We start from the raw sequence: 20,279 nt of genomic DNA, 5'->3' as shown, positions 1-20,279 counted from the left end.
CCTTCACCCTCCTTCTGCAGTGCTTGCTGAGTGTTTTCCCCTTGAGCCCTACATACTAGCCAACTCATCCACGAATCAAGCTCGAAATTTTTCCTCCTTTTTCAGCTGGTTGTATGAGAACCTCTCTGTGTCTGTAGATAAAAACTGGGAAAGCGGAACTGGTGCAACGCGATGGGTGACATGAGGACCTAAACTGCCTGCTGGGGGCTTCTTCATGTCCTCTGGTCCTGCTCACATTGATCCTGGATGTACCATTTTTGTCTTGTGATAAACTGACTGCTCTTGGGCCTGTCCTACTTTATAACTCAGAGGGTCACCATGGGAAGCATGGACAGTCACTTATTGTCCCATGTTCAAGTGTTCTGTCCCTACCAAGGCCCTAGAACCTGCCCCAAACTGGCTTTCAAAGGGTGTCTACATCTCTGTTTGGATGGCAAAAGTTTACTCTAGAACCCTAGAGATCCATCCTTGGAATTCCATAGTATATCTTTGCCTACCATAGACACTGCCAACACACTAAGGTCTCCAGTATTTTATGAAACAGGAAGCAGAGCTAATTGCACCATGGCTTGGACCTGCTGCAGGCCTTTTTCCTGTTCCTGGATCCATTCGAGGTGAACAGCCATGGCCTCTTGGCCAATATGTGGGGCAATATATACTCCTGGGTATAGAATATGTTTCTTCAGAAATCAAAGATGCCTACCAGGCAGTGTATTTCCTTTTTATGATAGGGAATGCAAAACACAGCAATTTGTCTTTTACTTTGGAGGGATGCCCTGGTATGCCCCTGAACGCTGAATCCCTAAAAACAATGAAACAGTAGGTCCCTGAATCTTCCACAGGGTTTATCTCCAATCCTTTGGAGCATATGTGTATGACTACCTAGCTCTTGGTTTCCCCGTCAATCAGCATGATGTCACCAACATAATGGATTGGTATACTGTCCAGGTGGTCTAGATATATTTGATATCCAGATATCTTGATGTATTATGGCAGAATGCAGAAGAGTTAACATAGCCTGTGACAAATGCTATAAATGACTATTAATGAACATTGTTATCTGTCTCACAGTAATGCAGACTATTCTATCTTTTAAAATCAGCCAGCATGGTAAGGAATACAGTCACCAAATCAATGGTTATATACCACATGCTGAAGCCTTATTAATATGCTCTAGCAGGCTGGGCATGGTGGCTCACACTTGTAATCCTAGCGGTTTGGGAGGCCAAAGTGGGCAGATAACTTAAGCCCAGGAGTTTGAGAGCAGCCTGGGCAACATGGTGAAACTCTATCTTGACAAAAAATACAAAAAATTAGGTGGGTGTGATGGCACATGCCTATAGTTCCAGCTACTTGGGTGGCTGAGGTGAGAGGACCACCTGAACCTGGGGAGGTTAAGGCTGCAGTGAGCCATGATCACATCACTGTATTCCAGCCTGGGTGACAGATTCAGACCCTATCTCAGAAAGAAAATTTTTTTTGACACCACGTTTGGAGAAAAACAAAGGTGCTCTAGCACTGATAGCACATCTGGTATGGGAGCTGGGAATGAGGCTGCTACCGGGTTAGTCCGGGGTAGTCTCCATTCTCCAGGGCCCATTCACTTTCTGAAAGAGCCAGATTGGTAAATTAGATGGCGAAATGATAGGGCTCATCACCCCCGAATCCTTTAAGTCTTTAATGATGGCGCTGATCTCTGCCTTCCTGGTATCTGATGTTATTTTAATTTACTATCTTAGCCTAGCAGGCAGCTTCAGCAGTTTTCATAAGGCGTTCCTCATTATAATAGCTCTTATTCTACAGACTAATGGTGTCTTTCTTTCTTTCTTTTTTTTTTTTAAGTACAGATGAGGGCTCTGTGCCCAGGCTGGTCTCGAACTCCTGGGCTCAGGCAATCCTTCTGCCTCAGCCTCCCAAAATGCTGGGATTACAGGCATGAACCACTCTGCTTAATCCAAATTTTGGTTTCTAAACATTATTGTCCGCTGAAAGGAACCAGGGATTGTTGGAGGATTGGCTGATTCCAGGGGTGGGTCATGGACAGTATGGGATGGGACTGGAACATCATATTGTGTCAGAAAGTAAGGAAATGCTGAAAGAATGATGGCAAAATGTCAAAAAAGGACACAGGAGCCAGCCTGATGGGCTCCCGCTGGCCAAATCTGGGATGATTTAAACATAAAAATAAATAGTGATAGTTACAGATTACAACCCATTGTTTGAAATAAGAATCCATAGGTCCATACTGACATAAATGGATAAATGGTGTGGAAGGGAAGGTTCTCCCTTTAGTAGAATGCCAACTAATAAGAAAGAATTATAGAAAGAATATAGACATTTAAAAATCACTTTTTGGCAACCAACACAGTAATAATTCATTCAAGAGACACAGATGTTAAGTAAAAGCTTGATGAGAAATATTATATTTACATGGTCTCAAAGTATCCTTCCTGTGAGATACTTACTAATTACAAAGGTGAAGATATTAACCTGACAGACACCACCACAATCAGCTGATTAAAGTTAACAACACCATGTACCTTCTGGTAGGATGCACTGAAAAGAATGTGACATGACTTCTGTGGATATCCTATCGAATCATGGGATCCATTAGGCAAAAACGGAGAAACACTCTATACATTACTATTCAACAATACCAAAGTCATAAAAGTTGAAGTCAGAATGAGAAACTCATCCAGCGTAAAGGAGATTAAATAGATCTGGGCCAGGCGCGGTGGCTCATGACTGTAATCCCAGCACTTCGGGAGGCCGAGGTGGGTGGGTCACTAGAGGCAGAAATTCAAGACCAGCCTGGCCAACATGGTGAAGCCCCGTCTCTATTAAAAACACAAAAATCAGTCAGGCGTCATGGCATGCATCTGTAATCCCCGCTACTTGGGAGGCTGAGGCAGGAGAATTGCTTGAACCCAGGAGGCGGAGGTTGCAGTGAGCTGAGATTGTGCCATTGCACTCCAGCCTGGGTGAAAGTGAGACCATCTCCAATAAATAAATAAATAAATAAATAAATAAATAAATAAATAAATGAAAAGATCTGACAACTAAATGCGACGTGTGGACTGGGTTGGATCCTGCGCCAGGAAAAAAACAAAATCCTAACAAAGAACATTTTGGGGTCAACTGGCAACATTTGAGTGCTTTCTGTAGATTAAGTAGTAATGTACCAAAATTAATTTCCTGATTTTGAGAATTGTATTATGATTATATGAGACTGACATTGTTTTAAGGAAACACGTACTGAATTATTTAAAGTTAAAAAGGTATCATGTCTGCAACTTACAGGTGAGTCAAGATAAGAAAAAAGGCTATGCGCAGTGATGATGCCTTTAATCCTATCTCTTTGAGAGGTCAAGGCTAAAGGAACACTTGAGTCTAGGACTTTGAGACCAGCCCAGGCAGCATAGCTAGACTGTCTCTGCAAAAAATAATACAAAAATTAGCTGCATGTGGTGGTGTACACCTGTAGTTCCAGCTACCCAAAAGGCTGAGGCAGGAGGATTATATGAGCCCAGGAGTTTGAGGCTGCAGTGAGCCATGATCACACCATTGCATTCCAGCCAGGGCGATAGAGCAAGACCCTATCTCTAAAACAGATATTAATAAATAAATAGAAAGGAGAGGAGCGAGAATGATAAATAAATGTTTGTAGTGAAATATTAGCTAAGGAATTTGTATGAGGGGGACTATTTGAATTACTCTTGCAACCTTTTTAAAAAGTCAAATTCTTCCAAAATTTAAAATTAAATAAACTTTTAAAAAACACTTCCCACAGAAGAAAGACTTAAATAACAACCCTGAAAGTAAGGAAAAATGACAAAGAGATTAAAACAATTGGGAAAAAATTGATTTAATCAAACATAGAATCAAACATAAGATGCATAATACAAAATAAAGATAATTGATGGGCCGGGCGCGGTGGCTCAAGCCTGTAATCCCAGCACTTTGGGAGGCCGAGATGGGCGGATCACGAGGTCAGGAGATCGAGACCATCCTGGCTAACACGGTGAAACCCCGTCTCTACTAAAAAATACAAAAAACTAGCCGGGCGAGGTGGTGGGCGCCTGTAGTCCCAGCTACTCGGGAGGCTGAGGCTGGAGAATGGCATAAACTCAGGAGCTTGCAGTGAGCTGAGATTCGGCCACTGCACTCCAGCCTGGGCGACAGAGTGAGACTCTGTCTCAAAAAAAAAAAAAAAAAAAGATAATTGATGTTCCTCAATGGAATTAGAAACTGTGATAACCCAACTACTCAGTGGTAAAAACATGGAACTAGAGAAGTTACAAAGAGGCAGATTTTGGTCCAGTAGAAGACCGAACTTGATGACAAGCAGCATGCTCAAACATCAAATGTTTTAAAGTGATGAGCTGTTTGGAAGAAGTCCTGTCATACCAAGCATCAATCAGGATTTGGACCAGCTGGAACCCTCACTGCAGGCAGGACTATAATACAGTATAACCATTTAGAAAACAAATATTTTGTGAGTTGTCTTCTCCCTTTCTTTCTTTCTTTTTCTTTTTCTTTCCTTCTTTCTTTCTTTCTTTCTTTTTCTTTCTTTCTTTCTTTCTTTTCTTTCTTTCTTTCTTTCTCTTTCTTTCTTTCTTTCTTTTTCTTTTTCTTTCCTTCTTTCTTTCTTTCTTTCTTTCTTTCTTTTTCTTTCTTTCTTTCTTTCTTTCTTTCTTTCTTTCTTTCTTTCTTTCTTTCTTTCTTTCTTTTTCTTTCTTTCTTTCTTTCTCTTTCTTTCTTTCTTTCTTTCTTTCTTTCTTTCTTTCTTTCTTTCTTTCTTTCTTTCTCTTTCTTTCTTTCTTTCTTTCTTTCTTTCTTTCTTTCTTTCTTTCTTTCTTTCTTTCTTTCTTCATTCCTTCTTTCCTTCCTTCCTTCCTTCCTTCCTTCCTTCCTTCCTTCCTTCCTTCCTTCCTTCCTTCCCTTCTTTCTTCTTTTTCTTTTTTTTTTAGACTAGTCAAGTGTAGTAGTGAGAAGAGGGAAAGAGTAGAACAAGGAGTCTGATCTGTAACTGAATATGAACAATCAATTGAGATACTACCTTTGGAGAAGCCAGTAATCTTTTTTTCTTTTTTTTTTTTCTGAGATGGAGTCTCACTCTGTCGCCCAGGCTGGAGTGTAATGGTATGATCTTGGTTCACTGCAACCTCCATCTCCTGGGTTCAAGCGACTCTCCTGCCTCACCCTCCCAAGTGGCTGGGATTACAGGCACCCACCATTATGCCTGGCTAATTTTTGTATTTCTGTAAAGATGGGGTTTCATCATGTTGGCCAGGCTGGTCTTGAACTCCTGACCTCAGATGATCTACCCACCTCGGCCTCCCAAAGTGCTGGAATTACAGATGTGAGCCACCATGCCTGGCCGCCAGTGAGTTTCTTAAAAGTTAAATTTGCATCTATGCTATATGGACTAGCTATTCCACTCCAAGGTTTCTAGCTAAGAGTAATGAAAAAGCATGGGTCCATATGAACATTTATACATGGATGTTCGTAATTGCTTTTTATTTGTAATAGTCAAAAACTGTAAACAACCCAATGACCATGAACGGGTGAATGGATGAACACACTCAGCGTGTTCATATAATGGAATATTACTTGACAATAAAAAGGAATAAACTATTGATACACAGAACATGTGTGAGTCTCAAAAGAATTATTCTGAGTGAAAGAAGCCATGCAGAAGTATAATACTACATCATATATTTATGTAAAATTCTAGAAAATTATAAATTTCTTTGTTATCAACTTACTGTTTCTGTTGCCAATTTACTAATTGGTCTGCAGTGACAGAAAGGTGACTGATCAGTGCTTTCCTGGAGATTGGTGTGATGTGGGGGGTGAGAGAAGGGATGGCAAAGGGCTATAAGGAAACTCTTGGTGGTGATGGATGTATTCATTAGCTTGATTATGATGATGGTTTTACAGATATAGATGTCAACACTTATGAAAGTTTTAAATATGTAGTTTTGTTAATACACTATAAAAAGTATGGATTCTGATTCAGTAGGTTTGGGGTGGGATCAAGAGTATGCATTTCTGGACCAGGCACAGTGGCTCACACCTGCAATCCTAGAGTTTGGGAGGCCAAGCTGGGAGGATTGCTTGACTCCAGGAGTTTGAGACCAACCTGGACAACATAGTGAGACCCTGTATCTAAAAAAATAAATAAATAAATAAATTAGGTCAGGTGTGGTGGCTCATGCCTGTGATCCCAGCACTTTGGGTGGCTGAGGTGGGACAGATCACTTCAGGTCAGGAGTTCAAAACCAACCTAGCCAAAATGGTGAAACCCCATCTCTACTAAAATACACAAATTAGCTGGGCTTGGTGGTGCATGCCTGTAATTCCAGCTACTTGGGAGGCTGAGGCATGAGAATTGCTTGAACCTGGGAGGCAGATGTTAAGGTGAGCCAATATGGTACCACTGCACTCTAGTCTGGGTGATAGAGTGAGACTCTGTCTCTTAAAACAGAGTCTGCGTTTCTAACAAGCTCACAGGTGATGGCGATGCTGCTGTTTCCGTACCAGGTTTTGAGTGGCAAAGATCTTGAATTTTTTTATTTTTTAAACAATTTTATTTTAGATTCAAGGGTTACTTGTATGTTACATAGGTATATTGCATATTGGTGGGGCTTCTAGGTAAAATAGGTAATTTTTCAACCCTAGGCTCCTTTCCACCCTCCCCCACTTTTAGAGTCCCCAGTGTCTATTATTTCCATCTTTATGTCCGTGTGTACATTTAACTCCCAGTTATAAATGAGAAATATGGTGTGTGGTTTCTTATTTCTGAGTCAATTCACTTGCATGTTTAACTCCCAATTATAAATGGGAAAATATGGTATGTGGTTTCTTATTTCTGAGTCAGTTAACTTAGGATAATGGCCTCCAGGTCTATCAATATTGTTGCGAAGGATATGATTTCATTTATGACTGTGGCAGTTTTATTTTTTATTGATACATAATAGATGCACATGATTTCTGGAGTACATGTGATATTTTGATGTTAATATATTAATATAATGTATAATAACCAAATCAGGGTAAATGGAACATCCACCACCTTAAACATTTATCTTTTCTTTATGCTGGAAACATTTGAATTATTCTCTACTATTTTGAAATATACAATAGATATTTGTTTACTATAGTCACTCTACTGACTTATCGAACACTAGGTCTATTTTTCTATCTACCTGTATTTTTTGTACCCATTTATTGACCTCTCTTCATCCCTCCCTCCCCCTACCCATCCCTGCCTCTGGTAACCACAAATCTTTATGAGATCCACATTCATAACTCCTACTTATGAGCGAGGACCTGTGTTATCTGTGTTTCTGTGCTTGGCTTATTTCACTTAAAAGTGACATCTGTGTTTCTGTGCTTGGCTTATTTCACTTAACAGTGACCTTCAGTTCCATCCATGTTGCTGCAAATGATAGGATTTCGTTTTTTTAAATGATGGAATAGTCCATTGTGTATATATATCACATTTTCTTTATCCACTTACCCACTGAGGGGCACTTGGGTTGATTCCATACTTTGGCTATTGTGAGCAGTGCAGCAATAAACATGGGAGTGCAGATATCTGTTCAATATATTGATTACTTTTCTTTTGGATATATACCCAGCAATGGGATTGCTGGATCATATGATAGTTCTATTTTTAATTTTTTCAGGAACCTCCAGTTTTCCACAGTGGCTGCACTAATTTACATTCCCATCAGCAGCGGAGGAGGGTTCCCTTTTGTCCACATCCTTGCCAGGAACCCTACTCCCTTTTTGATAAAAGCCATTTTCACTGGTGTGAGGTATGTCATTGTGGTTTTGATGTGCATTTCTCTGAATAGTGATGTTCAGCATTTTTTCACATACCCATTGGCCATTTGTATGTCTGATTTTGAGAGATGTCCATTCAGATCTTTGAGTCTCTTTCTTCATGTGTCACTTGAGTGCACAATAACTACATGTGGCTGCTACCACGCTGGGTAGTGCACATAGAACATTTCTATTGAAGAAAGTTCTATTAGATGTCAGAAGTCAAGATTTTTCAATACATTGGTAACTACTAATCTTGTCTTTTTTTTTTTTTTTTGAGACTGAGTCTTGCTCTGTCACTCAGGCTGGAGTGCAGTGTCGCAATCTCGGCTCACTGCAAGCTCCGCCTCCTGGGTTCACACCATCCTCCTGCCTCAGCCTCCCAAGTAGCTGGGACTACAGGCACCTGCCACCATGCCGGGCTAATTTTTTTTTTTTTTGTATTTTTTAGTGAAGATGGGGTTTCAGTGTGTTAGCCAGGATGGTCTCGATCTCCTGACCTCATGATCCACTTGCCTTGGCCTCCCAAAGTGTTGGGATTACAGGCGTGAACCACCGCGCCCGGCCTATTCTTGTCATTATTAGTTATCCCTAAACTGTAACCTCTTTTCATTCCACTCTAAATGCTCTTCTCTTCATAAAGCCTTGCTGTAATTCCATTCCAACTTTTTATCGTATATTACTTACATTTCTTTTTATGTTCTTCATTCTGACTCACATTTGAAAGAACAGAAATTTAAACCTCACATTCTAACATCCTGAATATTCATTTTTCATGGCTCCTGCGGCTGTACGCAGGATTGTGCACCAGCTCAAGTAAGTCCCATTGTGGCTTCCAGCACTACTAAGAGGTGTAATCTGAAGGAAATCAGAGCTTCTCTAGACATAAACTCCCATCTCTAAAATGAGGGGGTTGAACTCTTTTATTATTTCTTATGTTTCTCACATTCTATATTCTTCGTTTCAGAGTAAAGATGGCATGAAGCCAGAAAGAACTTTATCTTCTTGGAAAACGATAGTGCTCTGGATTAGGCGTGGGTTGTACTATATGCCTAGAGTCATTAAAAAGTTTAGTTAGTACCAACCTTTGTATAATTTGTACAAGGGATCAGCAAACTTTCTGTAAAGGGCCAGAAAGTAAACATTTCTAAACATCTCTGGCTTTGTAGGCTACATGGTCTCTTTGGAATATACTCAACTCTGCCATTGGAGTAAGAAGACAGTAATAGACAATACGAAAATAAATGGGTGCGACTGGATTTGGCCCACATGATGCAGGTTGAGAACGTCTCTTATCCAAAATGTTTCAAAATCTGAAACTTTTTTTTTCTTTTTTGGAGATAGGGTCTTGCTCTGCCACCCAGGCTGGTGTGCAGAACTGTGGCATGATCACAGTTCACTGCAGCCCCAACCTCCTGGGCTCAAGGTAGACTCCTACCTCAGTCTCCTGAGTAGCTGGGACTGCAGGTGTGTGCCACCACGCCTGGCTTATTTTTAAACTTTTTGTACAGTCTCACACCTTGGCCTTCCAAAGTGCTTGGATTACACGCATGAGCCACTGCAAACAGCCTAAAATCTGAACTTTTTGAGCTCTGACATAATGCCAATTGGAAAATGCCACACTTGACCCCATGAAGGATTGTAGTCAAAATTGTTTCATGCACAAATTTATTAAAAATATTGTATAAAATAACCTTCAGCCTATGTGTATAAGGTGTATAAATAAATCTCATGTTTAGACATGAGTCCTGTCCTCAAGATATCACAAAAATTCCAAAATCTGAAAACAAAACAGAACACCCAACCCCCAAAAATCCAATTCCAAAACAATTCGGGGCCCAAGCATTTTGAGCAAGGGATCCTCAACCTGTATTTTGCCAACTTCTGGTTTAAATCATACTACCTTGTCTTCTCACCATTTGAAGTTAGTAAGAAATGAGAGAGAAAAATACACTTTACTGAGACAATTTTATTCATTATGGATATATATATACATGATCACCATTTTATCTTCATTCTTCAGAAGCCTTAATTAGAGCAGCTTTCTTCTCATACTTATCTCTAATCTCTTTAATATTTTCCAAGAGATCTTCTGACATGCATTCTTCATATTCTCTATCAGCTTTAGCAATCTGCTCCTCAAGATGTTTCTAGTGAAGATAATTAACAATTGTTAAAGTAAAAAAATATTAATTTCTTTAAAAATGTTTAATTGTAAAATTTACAAACAAGAGGATAACATTTTTAAGTTAAGAATAAAAAGGGCTGGTTCACTCCTGTAATTCCAACACTTTATGAGGCTGAGGTGGGCGGATCACTTGAGGTCAGGAGTTTGAGACCAGCCTGATCAACATGGTGAAACACACTCTCTACTAAAAATACAAAAATTAGCCAGGTGTGGTGGTGTGTGCCTGTAATTCCAACTATGCAAGAAGCTGAGACAGGAGGATCACCTGAGATTGGGAGGTGGAGGTTGCAGTGGGCCAAGATTGGACCACTGCACTCCAACCTGGGTCATAGAGCAAGATGCCAGCTCAAAAAAAAAAAAAAAAAGTAAAAAGAATATATTTGTATTCACCATGTAGGCTCTCTTTTTGTGCCCTTTCCTAATTGTATCTTCTTTTTTCTCCCCAAGATATAACCTCTCGCCTGAATGGTGTTTTGCTTTTCTTTACATTATACCTTTATTACACAAACACAGAGATGAATGCATCTCTAAATAATATATTGATTTAATAGTACCTGGTTTTAACCTTCATATTTATCAAATGATATTAAATATAATGTTCTATGACTTTTTCATCCAGTATTTTAAAATTCATTCATGTTACTACATATGGCTGCAGTTTATTCAATGTACTGCTGCATAGTATTCTAGAATGAATATATCAACATTTACTTATTTTGCTGGCAATGAAGTTTTGTTTGTTCCCAGGTGTGGTAGGCTGAGTAACAGCCTTTCCAAAAATGTCCATGACCTAATTCCAGAAAGGAACCTGTGACTGTTAGCTTGCATAGCAAAATAAACTGTAGATGTAACTAAGTTAAGGATCTTGAGAAAAGGAGATTATTCTGCAGTATCCAGGTGGGTCCTTAGAAGAGGAAATCACCAGTGTCAGAGTCAGAGAAGGAATTTAAGGACAGCGGCAGAGGGCAGAGAGGAGAGAAGATGCCATGCACTGGCTTTAATGATAAAGGAAGCAGCTACAAGCCAAGGACTGTAGGTGGCCTTTAGAAGCTGGCAAAGGCCCCAGAAATATTACAGCCCTTTGGACTCATTTTAGACTAACCTTAATAACTCTAAGATGATAAATTTGTGTTACTTTAAGCCATTAGGTTGGTGGTAATTTGTTACATTAGCAATGGGAAACTAACATGCCACATTATTATTATTACTATTATTTGTTATTTCAAATACTGATACTGTTACAAATTACCACAAACTAGGTTGCTTAAAACAACAGAAATGTAATCTTTTAGTTCTAGAGGCCAGAAGTTTGAAATCAAGATGTCAGCAGGGCCATGGTCTCTCTGAAGGCTCTAGGGAAGAATCCTTCTTTGCCTCTTCCCAGCTTCTGGTGGCTCCTGGCAGTCCTTGGTGTTCCTTAGCATGTGGCTGCTTCACTCCAATATCTGCCTCTGTCTTCACATGACCTTCATATAAGGACACCAGTCACTGGATTTAGGGTCTACCCTAATCCAGTATGACCTCATCTTAACCAATTACATTTGCAAAGATCCTACTTCCAAACAAGGTCAGTTTCTGTGATTTGGGATAGATGTGACTTTCGCGGGGGGCACTACTCAACCTAGTACAGCCCCTAGCATATGGTGTAAATATTTTTTTAGGGCAAATATACCTAGAGTGAAAGTTGGCTTTGGGGATTGACAAATTACTTTCTTTCTTTCTTTTCTTTTTTTTTTGAGACAGAGTCTGGCTGTGTCGCCAGGCTGGAGTGCAGTGGCGCGATCTCAGCTGACTGCAAGCTCCGCCCCCTGGTTTCTTGTGCCTCAGCCCCCTGAGTAGCTGGGATTACAGGCACGTGCCACCACACCCAGCTGATTTTTGTATTTTTAGTAGAGACAGGGTTTCAACATGTTGGCCAGGATGGTCTCGATCTCTTGACCTTGTGATCTGCCGGCCTTGGCCTCCCAAAGTGCTGGGATTACAGACATGACCCACCGTGCCTGGCTGCCAAATTATTTTCTAAAATTATTTTATCAATTTACATAATTGCTAACAGTAAATTAGAACTCCCATTTCTCCACATCCCATCCTTGCTGGCATTTGTTAATGATCAAATTAAATTTTTGCCAATTTCTTAAGTGTGGAATATGACGTATACTTTCATATGTTTATTGGCCACCTTGGTTCTTCTGTGATAAATTCTCATTCAAGTAGAAAAATTACTTTTATTGATACATATTAGATGTACATATTTTCGGGGCCCCTTCAAATCTTTGGTCCATTTATTTATTTTTCAGAGGCCATTGTATATCTGGATGGTAATCCTTTACCAGTTGTGTTTTAAAAAACATCTTGTATCAGTTTGTGGCTTGTCTTTCCACTCTCTTTTCACGTATTTTGATGTAGAGAAGATTTTAATTTTAATAAGGGTAAATTTGTAAATAATTTTTTTTTGTGGTTTGTACTTTCTGTGTCTAATTTAAGAACTCATTTACAACCCCTAAAGCATAAAGATAGTCTCTTATAATTCTTGTAAAAGTTAAAAAAGTTAGCCTCACGTTAATTTCTGAATTCATCTGGAACTGATTTCTGTGTAGAGTTTAAGGTAGGGATCCAACTTCATTAATTGAACAATTCATTTTATCCGACTATTCTGAAATACTGCCTCTCTCATAGACATATATTTCCTGTCTATGCTCATGCATCTATGTCTGCACTCTTAATCACAGAGACTGGCCCTTCTGCATCAATACTACAATGTGCTAGTTATTACAGCTTTATAATAATTCTTGGTATGCCTAAACAGACCCCTTTCCCCCAACAAAAAAAAAAGGTGATTGTGTGTCCCGCAGGAAAAGCGAAGTTTTCCTGTAAAGAACCAAATAATAACTACTTTAGCCTTGGCAGTCTAGATGGTTTTCTTAACAATTGCTCAATCCTGCCATTGTAGTGCAAAACCAGCCAAAGATATACTAAAACAAATGAGACGGCTGTGTTGCAATAAAACTTTATTTAAAAAAGCAGGCTGTAGGCCCAATTGGGCCTGCAGGTTGCAATTTGCTGACCCCTGTTCTAGAACATCAAGCCACACGTGAGACCTTTATGGGGCTCCAACCAGGAACTGCTCAAATAAACACTTGGTCCCACAAGAAAAATATTCCATCTAAACGTACCTTTAGATCTAAACCCCTCTGTTTTCTTTAGTCCAACTTCATTACTCACTGTAAAATTTCCTCACTGTGCCTGATCTGTTCAACCAGTATTGTTCATTGGACAACCAAACTAGCATGGCTTGACTTTCTATGGTTCTTCCATATTTTACGAAAGCTATGAAGAATTTATACTGATTAATCATAAATTTTGCATAGTGCAAAGTAAGTGTTTAGTGTTTGCTGAATTTGGTCTAATTTTCCCAATAACACCAAACTGTACAGAAACTAAAAAATAATAGTAACTTACCATTAGGTTTTCAATTCTAACTTTAACTGATTAAAATATTGATAACTGTGATTACTTTACACAAATCCCTAGTGATAAGTTACTACTGAATTAACACAGAGGACAGACAGTAGAGCTGCAGATAATAGAAAATCACGGCCCAGTGCAGCGGCTCACGTCTGCAATCCCAGCACTTTGGGAGGTCAAGGCAGGCAGATCACTTGAGGTCAGGAGTTTGAGACCAGCCTGGCCAACATGGTGAAACCCTGTCTCCACTAAAAATACAAATATTAGCTGGGCATGGTGGCACATGCCTGTAATCCCAGCTACTTGGGAGGCTGAGGCAGGAGAATCCCTTGAACCTCGGAGGCGAAGTTGCAGTGAGCCGAGATCGCGCCACTGCAGTCCTACCTGGCGACAGAATGAGGCTCTGTCTCAAAAAAAAAAGAAAGAAAGAAAAGAAAGTCAGAGGTGCTAAGGATGTTCACAACTATTTAGCACAACTGCTTCATTTTTACAGATGAAGAAACTAAAGACCCAAAGATGTAAAATGATATATACAAACAGGCTCTGTCAACCTAAGCCATCAATTGTATGCTATGAATAAACTTTTCTCTTATGCATCTAGAATAGAATTATTGTATACTATCCTTGGGAAAATGAAAACACACTCACTCAGATAATTTTTTTGTCATATGGTTCAGATGAATAACACTGGTGGAAAAAGGATCAGGCAAGGTTATAGAACCACTAAGTGCTTGAATTAGAAAGTGGGTAGAACCCATGTTTTCTGACATAGTATCTAGGATGCTTTTCTTAGTTCTTCACACTAAACAGTGAAGACCATTGACACCAAGAAAGCAGCAGTTCAATGTCTTTCAGGAGAGAGGATGGGTAGTGGGGTGTCATATGGTCATGTTTTCAATAAATGGAAGTCTATTAATATGACAAAGTGAATTTTTTTCTTAAACTGGAAATATATTACCACCTAATACATTAACCAGGAATTTTATAGCTCAGCAATTTATCTTAGCTTCTGCGGCTCCGTGCAGCAGGTTGGAGGGATAGTTTTACTGGTGAACTTCAGCTGTGTGAAGAGTGGGGATAAGGTAAATAAACGTCATGCTTCTGAAACACTTTACTTTGCGCTTATATGAAATCACAGAAAGGAATAACAATCATCATAAGATATGCCCTTTCATCTTAAACTTAATGAAACCCTGAATGTATGAATGTAAATACACTAATATGTTTCCAGTATGCAGAACATGGCCTGGCATAGCATCATCACACATTGTCGATGTAATACATAACATGACATGTTGTTTATGCAAATACAATAGTTTACTTTATAAAATGCACAAGTGGGCGGCTCAAGTCTGTAATCCTAGCACTTTGGGAGGCGGAGAAGGGTGAATCGCCTGAGGTCAGGAATTTGAGACCAGCCTGGCCAGCATGTTTTGAAACCCTGTCTCTACTAAAAATACAAAACTTAGCTGGGCGTGGTGACAGGATCCTGTAATTGCAGCTACTTGGGAGGCTGAGACAGGAGAATCACTTGAACCTGGGAGGTGGAGGTTGCAGTGAGTCAAGACCATGCCATTGGACTCTAGCCTGGGTGACGAGAGTGAAACTCTGTCTCAAAAAATAAATAAAAATAAATTTAAAAAAATAAAATAAAATGCACAAATGTTCCCCTGCATCATGTTGCCATACCACTAGACAAGATTATTCTGATAAATTTTTGCTAGATCATACTTTAAATAGAAATAAAATTCATCATTCAATTTCTATGGAAGAAAGCAGAAATATATCAAACTTTTAAAAAACCTTTCTTGGAATGTAGGAAAGACCATCACACACTTACCTCTACTGACCCGACATGTGTAGCAACCATCTCTAACAGACGTTGTAAGTTATTTCCCACTTTTCGTCTTTCTTCAGTCGTGGTTTGCACAACTAGTTGGTATCTGCAGAACAAAAACTCTTGTTTAAGTTGTCCAGGAAAAAAATGAATACATCAGTTCTAGTTAGCTCACTTCCCATTTCCACATTCAATAAAACCAAACTGTGATGGATTTGTGTGCTGCATGCTGTATGTATAATCTGTAGAGGTCCTACTATCAATCATTAAAACAGAAATATAAACATTTTCAAAGATTCTTTGCAAGCAACAAAACAAAAGAGCGCCAAAACTTCATGTTTTAATGTATAAAGCTTTGGAGCGAAGGGTTGTAACAGTCTCCAAAGGGATTGTAAACTCAAATGCTTTCTGGGCAAGACAAAAATTTGCAAATAGGAGAGTAGAAGTCTTACTTGTAGGTATTCAAATTCAAATTAAAACCAATAAAATTGCAGGCCAAATAAATCTCAACTGAGTTCCCCACCCTTGGCCTACAAATAAAGAAGTGAAGACAAATGACTTTCACAAGGCTTGTACTTGCAGTCTCAAAGTAGGAAATTTTTCAGTTATTTGAGGGCAACTTAAGACTTAAAAAATGTATATTCTACATAAATGTACACCAAGCCTATGGATTAACTGTTCAGTATATTGATTTTATATAAGTTGCACAAGAGCATTATATACACAGAGACAGAATATTATTTAAAGAAAGGATGCCACTGTTTGTAGTTGTAGTTATTATATAGTGTGGCTAAAATTTTTCCTATGTAAGTTTTAAAAATTGTAAGGGAACCTGAGAATGAGGAGATCCTGACAATGTACAATTTGATTATAAAGTACTTCTAAGAAATACAACAAAATATATAGGCAGGCAGTTCTGTTATGTTTGTTTGGAAATATAAGCATAATCTGGCAAATTTCATGTTTGCTTATGCCAATTTCTTCCCTGAGAAATACTTGATGAATGTAGAAAACTGCACCCAGCTGAATCCGGATGCAAAGGAATACACAAACGTAAGCACACACATCAAATGTACACTAGCCACTCAGGGCACTGCATATGTAATGAGCCACATGCATCCACTACTGATGGTGCAATTTCCATCCCACTTCAGATAACCCACTTTCTACCCTTTACAGTAACTCAGTCTGCTGCCTTCTGAATGCCCGTTTCTCAAATCAAACTAGAGGTCTTTTTAATACGAAGGGTCCCATATTGATCGTAGCATTATGCATTTCTTAACCATTAAATATGTGTATCATTGTGCTAACATTTTTGTTTGATTCTTATCTTTTGTTTATATGTGTCACCGATGGAGTTTTTAATTTTTTTTTAGAGATGGAGTCTTGCTATGTTGCCCAGGATGGCCTTGAACTTCTATGCTCAAGTGATTCTCCTGTCTCGGCCTTGCGAGTAGCTGGGACTACAGGTGTGTGCCACTGAGCCTGACCACTGATGAAATTTTTTAATGCTGTGCCTCAATATCAGTTTTCCCATAGGTCCTGTGATTTTTATGGCATGATTTTGCATAGCAAGGTAACTACTTAGAAGGCATATGTTGTGTTATAGTAGACTAACTATAATTTATAGTATAATTACATTTTATTATATAATATACATAATTTCTAGGAAATAAAAACATGAGCTCAGTGGAGTTTATTAAAGCTTAGTGAAATTTTATTAAAATTCTCTAACAAATAGCCAAATTTATTCGAATTGATTTAAAATTTTTTATGTTGTTTTCAGGGATTAAAAGTCATGTATTAACTAGATCTAAAGATTAATGATTTCTTGGTAGACAGTAACTGTAATACTAACAGAATGTATCTGTTGATAGGGAAAGTTCTCAGGTTATAAGCAGTTGTACTTAAGTTCTATATACCATTCTTTCCATCCTAAATACCTGTATACTATAAATTAAAGCAAATAAAAATAGATCTAATTTTACAGAACTGTTAAATTAATAATCTGAAAAGAAACGTATAAATCTTGGTGATATAAACTTACTCCCGCTGAACAGCATCTAATTCATTCATAGCTTCACTGAGCCCCTGGTTAACAGTACTTTCTAGCAGGTGCTTATGTTTCTCCAAGGACTCAAGTTCACTGGCACATTTTTCATCCTCTTCCTCTGCTTCCTATCAGGATAAAGTCATGGTTATGGGTTTCTTGATATTCACATTCTGTATACTCTAGATGGATTTAAAACAATTATAAAAAGCACTTAAGTAAAATCAGGTTGCATCATTTGTATTCTCAAGATGCTTACTGTTTTACACGCAAGAGACTTTAAAGTGCTCCTTTGGGAATTCCGTATTATAAAAACAAATGCGGCTGGGCGTGGTGGCTCATGCCCGTAATACCAGCACTTTGGGAGGTCGAGGTGGGAAGATCACTTGAAGTCAAGAGTTTGAGACCAGCCTGGCCAGCAGGGTGAAACCCCATCTCTACTGAAAACACAAAAATTAGTTGGGCATGGTGGCTTGTGCCTGTAATCCCAGTTACTCAGGAAGCTGAGGCATGAGAATCGCTTGAACCCAGGAGATGGAGGTTGCAGTGAGCTCAGACCGTGCTACTGCACTCCAGCCTGGGCGACAGAGAGAGACACTGTCTCAAAAAAAAAAAAAAAAAAAAAAAGGCCGGGCGCGGTGGCTCAAGCCTGTAATCCCAGCACTTTGGGAGGCCGAGATGGGCGGATCACGAGGTCAGGAGATCGACACCATCCTGGCTAACACAGTGAAACCCCGTCTCCACTAAAATACAAAAAACTAGCTGGGCGAGATGGCGGGCACCTGTAGTCCCAGCTATTCGGGAGGCTGAGGCAGGAGAATGGCGTGAACCCGGGAGACGGAGCTTGCAGTGAGCTGAGATCCGGCCACTGCACTCCAACCTGGGCGACAGAGTGAGACTCCGTCTCAAAAAAAAAAAAAAGTGATTTTATTATTATTTTTAAATTTGAAAACATTTATTAAAATTTAAAATATATATAACCTTTAACTCAATGGTTCCGCTTCAGAAATTTATCAAAGGAAGGAATGGACAAATACGTAAAGATATACAAAGATATTCACAGCAACATTATTTGTCAGTTGAAAATTTAGGGAAAAAATTAATAAGGGGCTAGCTAAATAAGTTATATATATACTTATGTATATATGTAAAATAAAAACACAATAGAAGGATTGCTCTCTCTACATTTGTATGAAAAGGTATCCATGATATCTTTTCCTGAGAAAGACAGATTATGAAAAACTGCATAATTTGGTACCATTAAAAAAATACATGTTTGTATATCTGGAAGACACTCCCTAAACTTTAACCATTGTTTCTAGTGATGGCATTATGGCAGATTATAAGGTACATTTCAGTTCCCATTTTATACTTTTCTCTCTTGAGTCTCTACTGTTTGTAATGAGCATTTATATTATGAACAAAAAATACTTTTTCCTTTAAAAAATTAAAAGTCATTTTATTCTCAAAGATGTAGAAACTAAATAAAATTGGTTCAGTTTTTAGGGTGCCAAGGTCAACTGGCTGGAATTTAGGAAGTGAAGTTTTTTAGTTTTTTGGTGAGTTGGAAGTATTTACCAAATGTGGCCTTTTCAAAAAGCTTGCATAGGATTCATTCAGCAGTATCTTCCAGTTTGAACAACAGGAAATTTTATAATATTTTAATTAAGATTTTTTCTCAAGAGCTTCAAGGAGGCCTTATCTAGGTCCTTATTTCACAGATGTATTAACTATGCACAGGCAAAGTAGCCCAAATTCATCATCTCTAAGGTTTGTGAAGATTAAGTATCATAAAGCCTTTCATTTAAGTGCATCAGGGAGTAAACTCAAGCATTGTCTTTTTCTTTTTTTTTTTTTTTTTTTTTGAGGCGGAGTCTCGCTCTGTCACCCGGACTGGAGTGCAGTGGCCGGATCTCAGCTCACTGCAAGCTCCGCCTCCTGGGTTTACGCCATTCTCCTGCCTCAGCCTCCCGAGTAGCTGGGACTACAGGCGCCCGCCACCTCGCCCGGCTAGATTTTTGTATTTTTTTAGTAGAGACGGGGTTTCACCGTGTTAGTCAGGATGGTCTCGATCTCCTGACCTCGTGATCCACCCGTCTCGGCCTCCCAAAGTGCTGGAATTACAGGCTTGAGCCACTGCGCCCGGCCAACTCAAGCATTGTCATGGAGGATATGTGAAAAAATAAAAATGATTACCAAAGTCTTGTATTTCACATTTAGATCATATTATGTGGTGTATTTTCTAAACATTTCACACTGTTTAAGAAAACAAATAGGTCCTAAATACAATACAGGCCAAGAGAAAAGTTTTCAGTTCCTCATACTTCGTTGACATAAGTAAACATAAGTAATGTCGTTGACATAAGTAAAAAATATTGGCATAGTTAAAATTTTCACATGAATTGTGTAAGTGGTAACAAATAGAGTCATCTCAATATTTTAAAATGCTGGTCAGACAGTCTGGTAGGGAGTCAGTCTTTTTATTTTACCCACCTTCTAGATTGCATGTAAACGGTCTTTGGAATGTGACCAGGATAGTCAATTTACAATGACTCTTGGCAGGCAACTACATATTCAAAAGACCTTATTGGGGTTCAGGCTTTAGCAGTACATAACCCTAAATCTCTATAAAAAGGTAGGAGAGATTCTGTTTAGTTTTGCAAGGATATTGAGTCACATATGCAAGTATAAAATATCAGATAAAGGAACAGTAAATGTGTTCTATGGTAAAATAGCTCTAATCCAGAAAAATGTCCTTTAAAGAAAATAAAATGACTCCTTACCATAAACTTTGGCAGAGAAAACTAACCTAAGATACAAGTTATAGGATGTATATAGCTTAAAGATTTTGGTTTTGATGTCAGAATACATGACTCATCAAGCAATCATGACATAGCTTTGGATAA

At 38.8% G+C, this 20,279-nt stretch overlaps 1 protein-coding gene across 1 annotated transcript in view; it reads right to left on the bottom strand.

Annotated features, from left to right (window-relative positions):
• Positions 1–9,782: 9,782 nt before the first annotated feature.
• The window catches only part of NDC80 (NDC80 kinetochore complex component), a 46,537-nt gene continuing 36,040 nt past the window's right edge, over positions 9,783–20,279 (bottom strand). Inside the window, exons 15-17 of the mRNA XM_011957790.1 lie at positions 17,371–17,501; positions 15,327–15,429; positions 9,783–9,983 (exon numbers count right to left, since the gene is read on the bottom strand). Coding sequence (XP_011813180.1) covers positions 9,846–9,983; positions 15,327–15,429; positions 17,371–17,501 — 372 coding nt within the window. The 3' untranslated portion in view covers positions 9,783–9,845. The remainder of the gene's footprint in view (positions 9,984–15,326; positions 15,430–17,370; positions 17,502–20,279) is intronic.

Source organism: Colobus angolensis, unplaced genomic scaffold, assembly GCF_000951035.1.
Source record: "Colobus angolensis palliatus isolate OR3802 unplaced genomic scaffold, Cang.pa_1.0 Scaffold45, whole genome shotgun sequence".
NCBI lineage: Eukaryota > Metazoa > Chordata > Mammalia > Primates > Cercopithecidae > Colobus > Colobus angolensis.
This window is presented reverse-complemented; position numbering and strand designations above follow the sequence as displayed.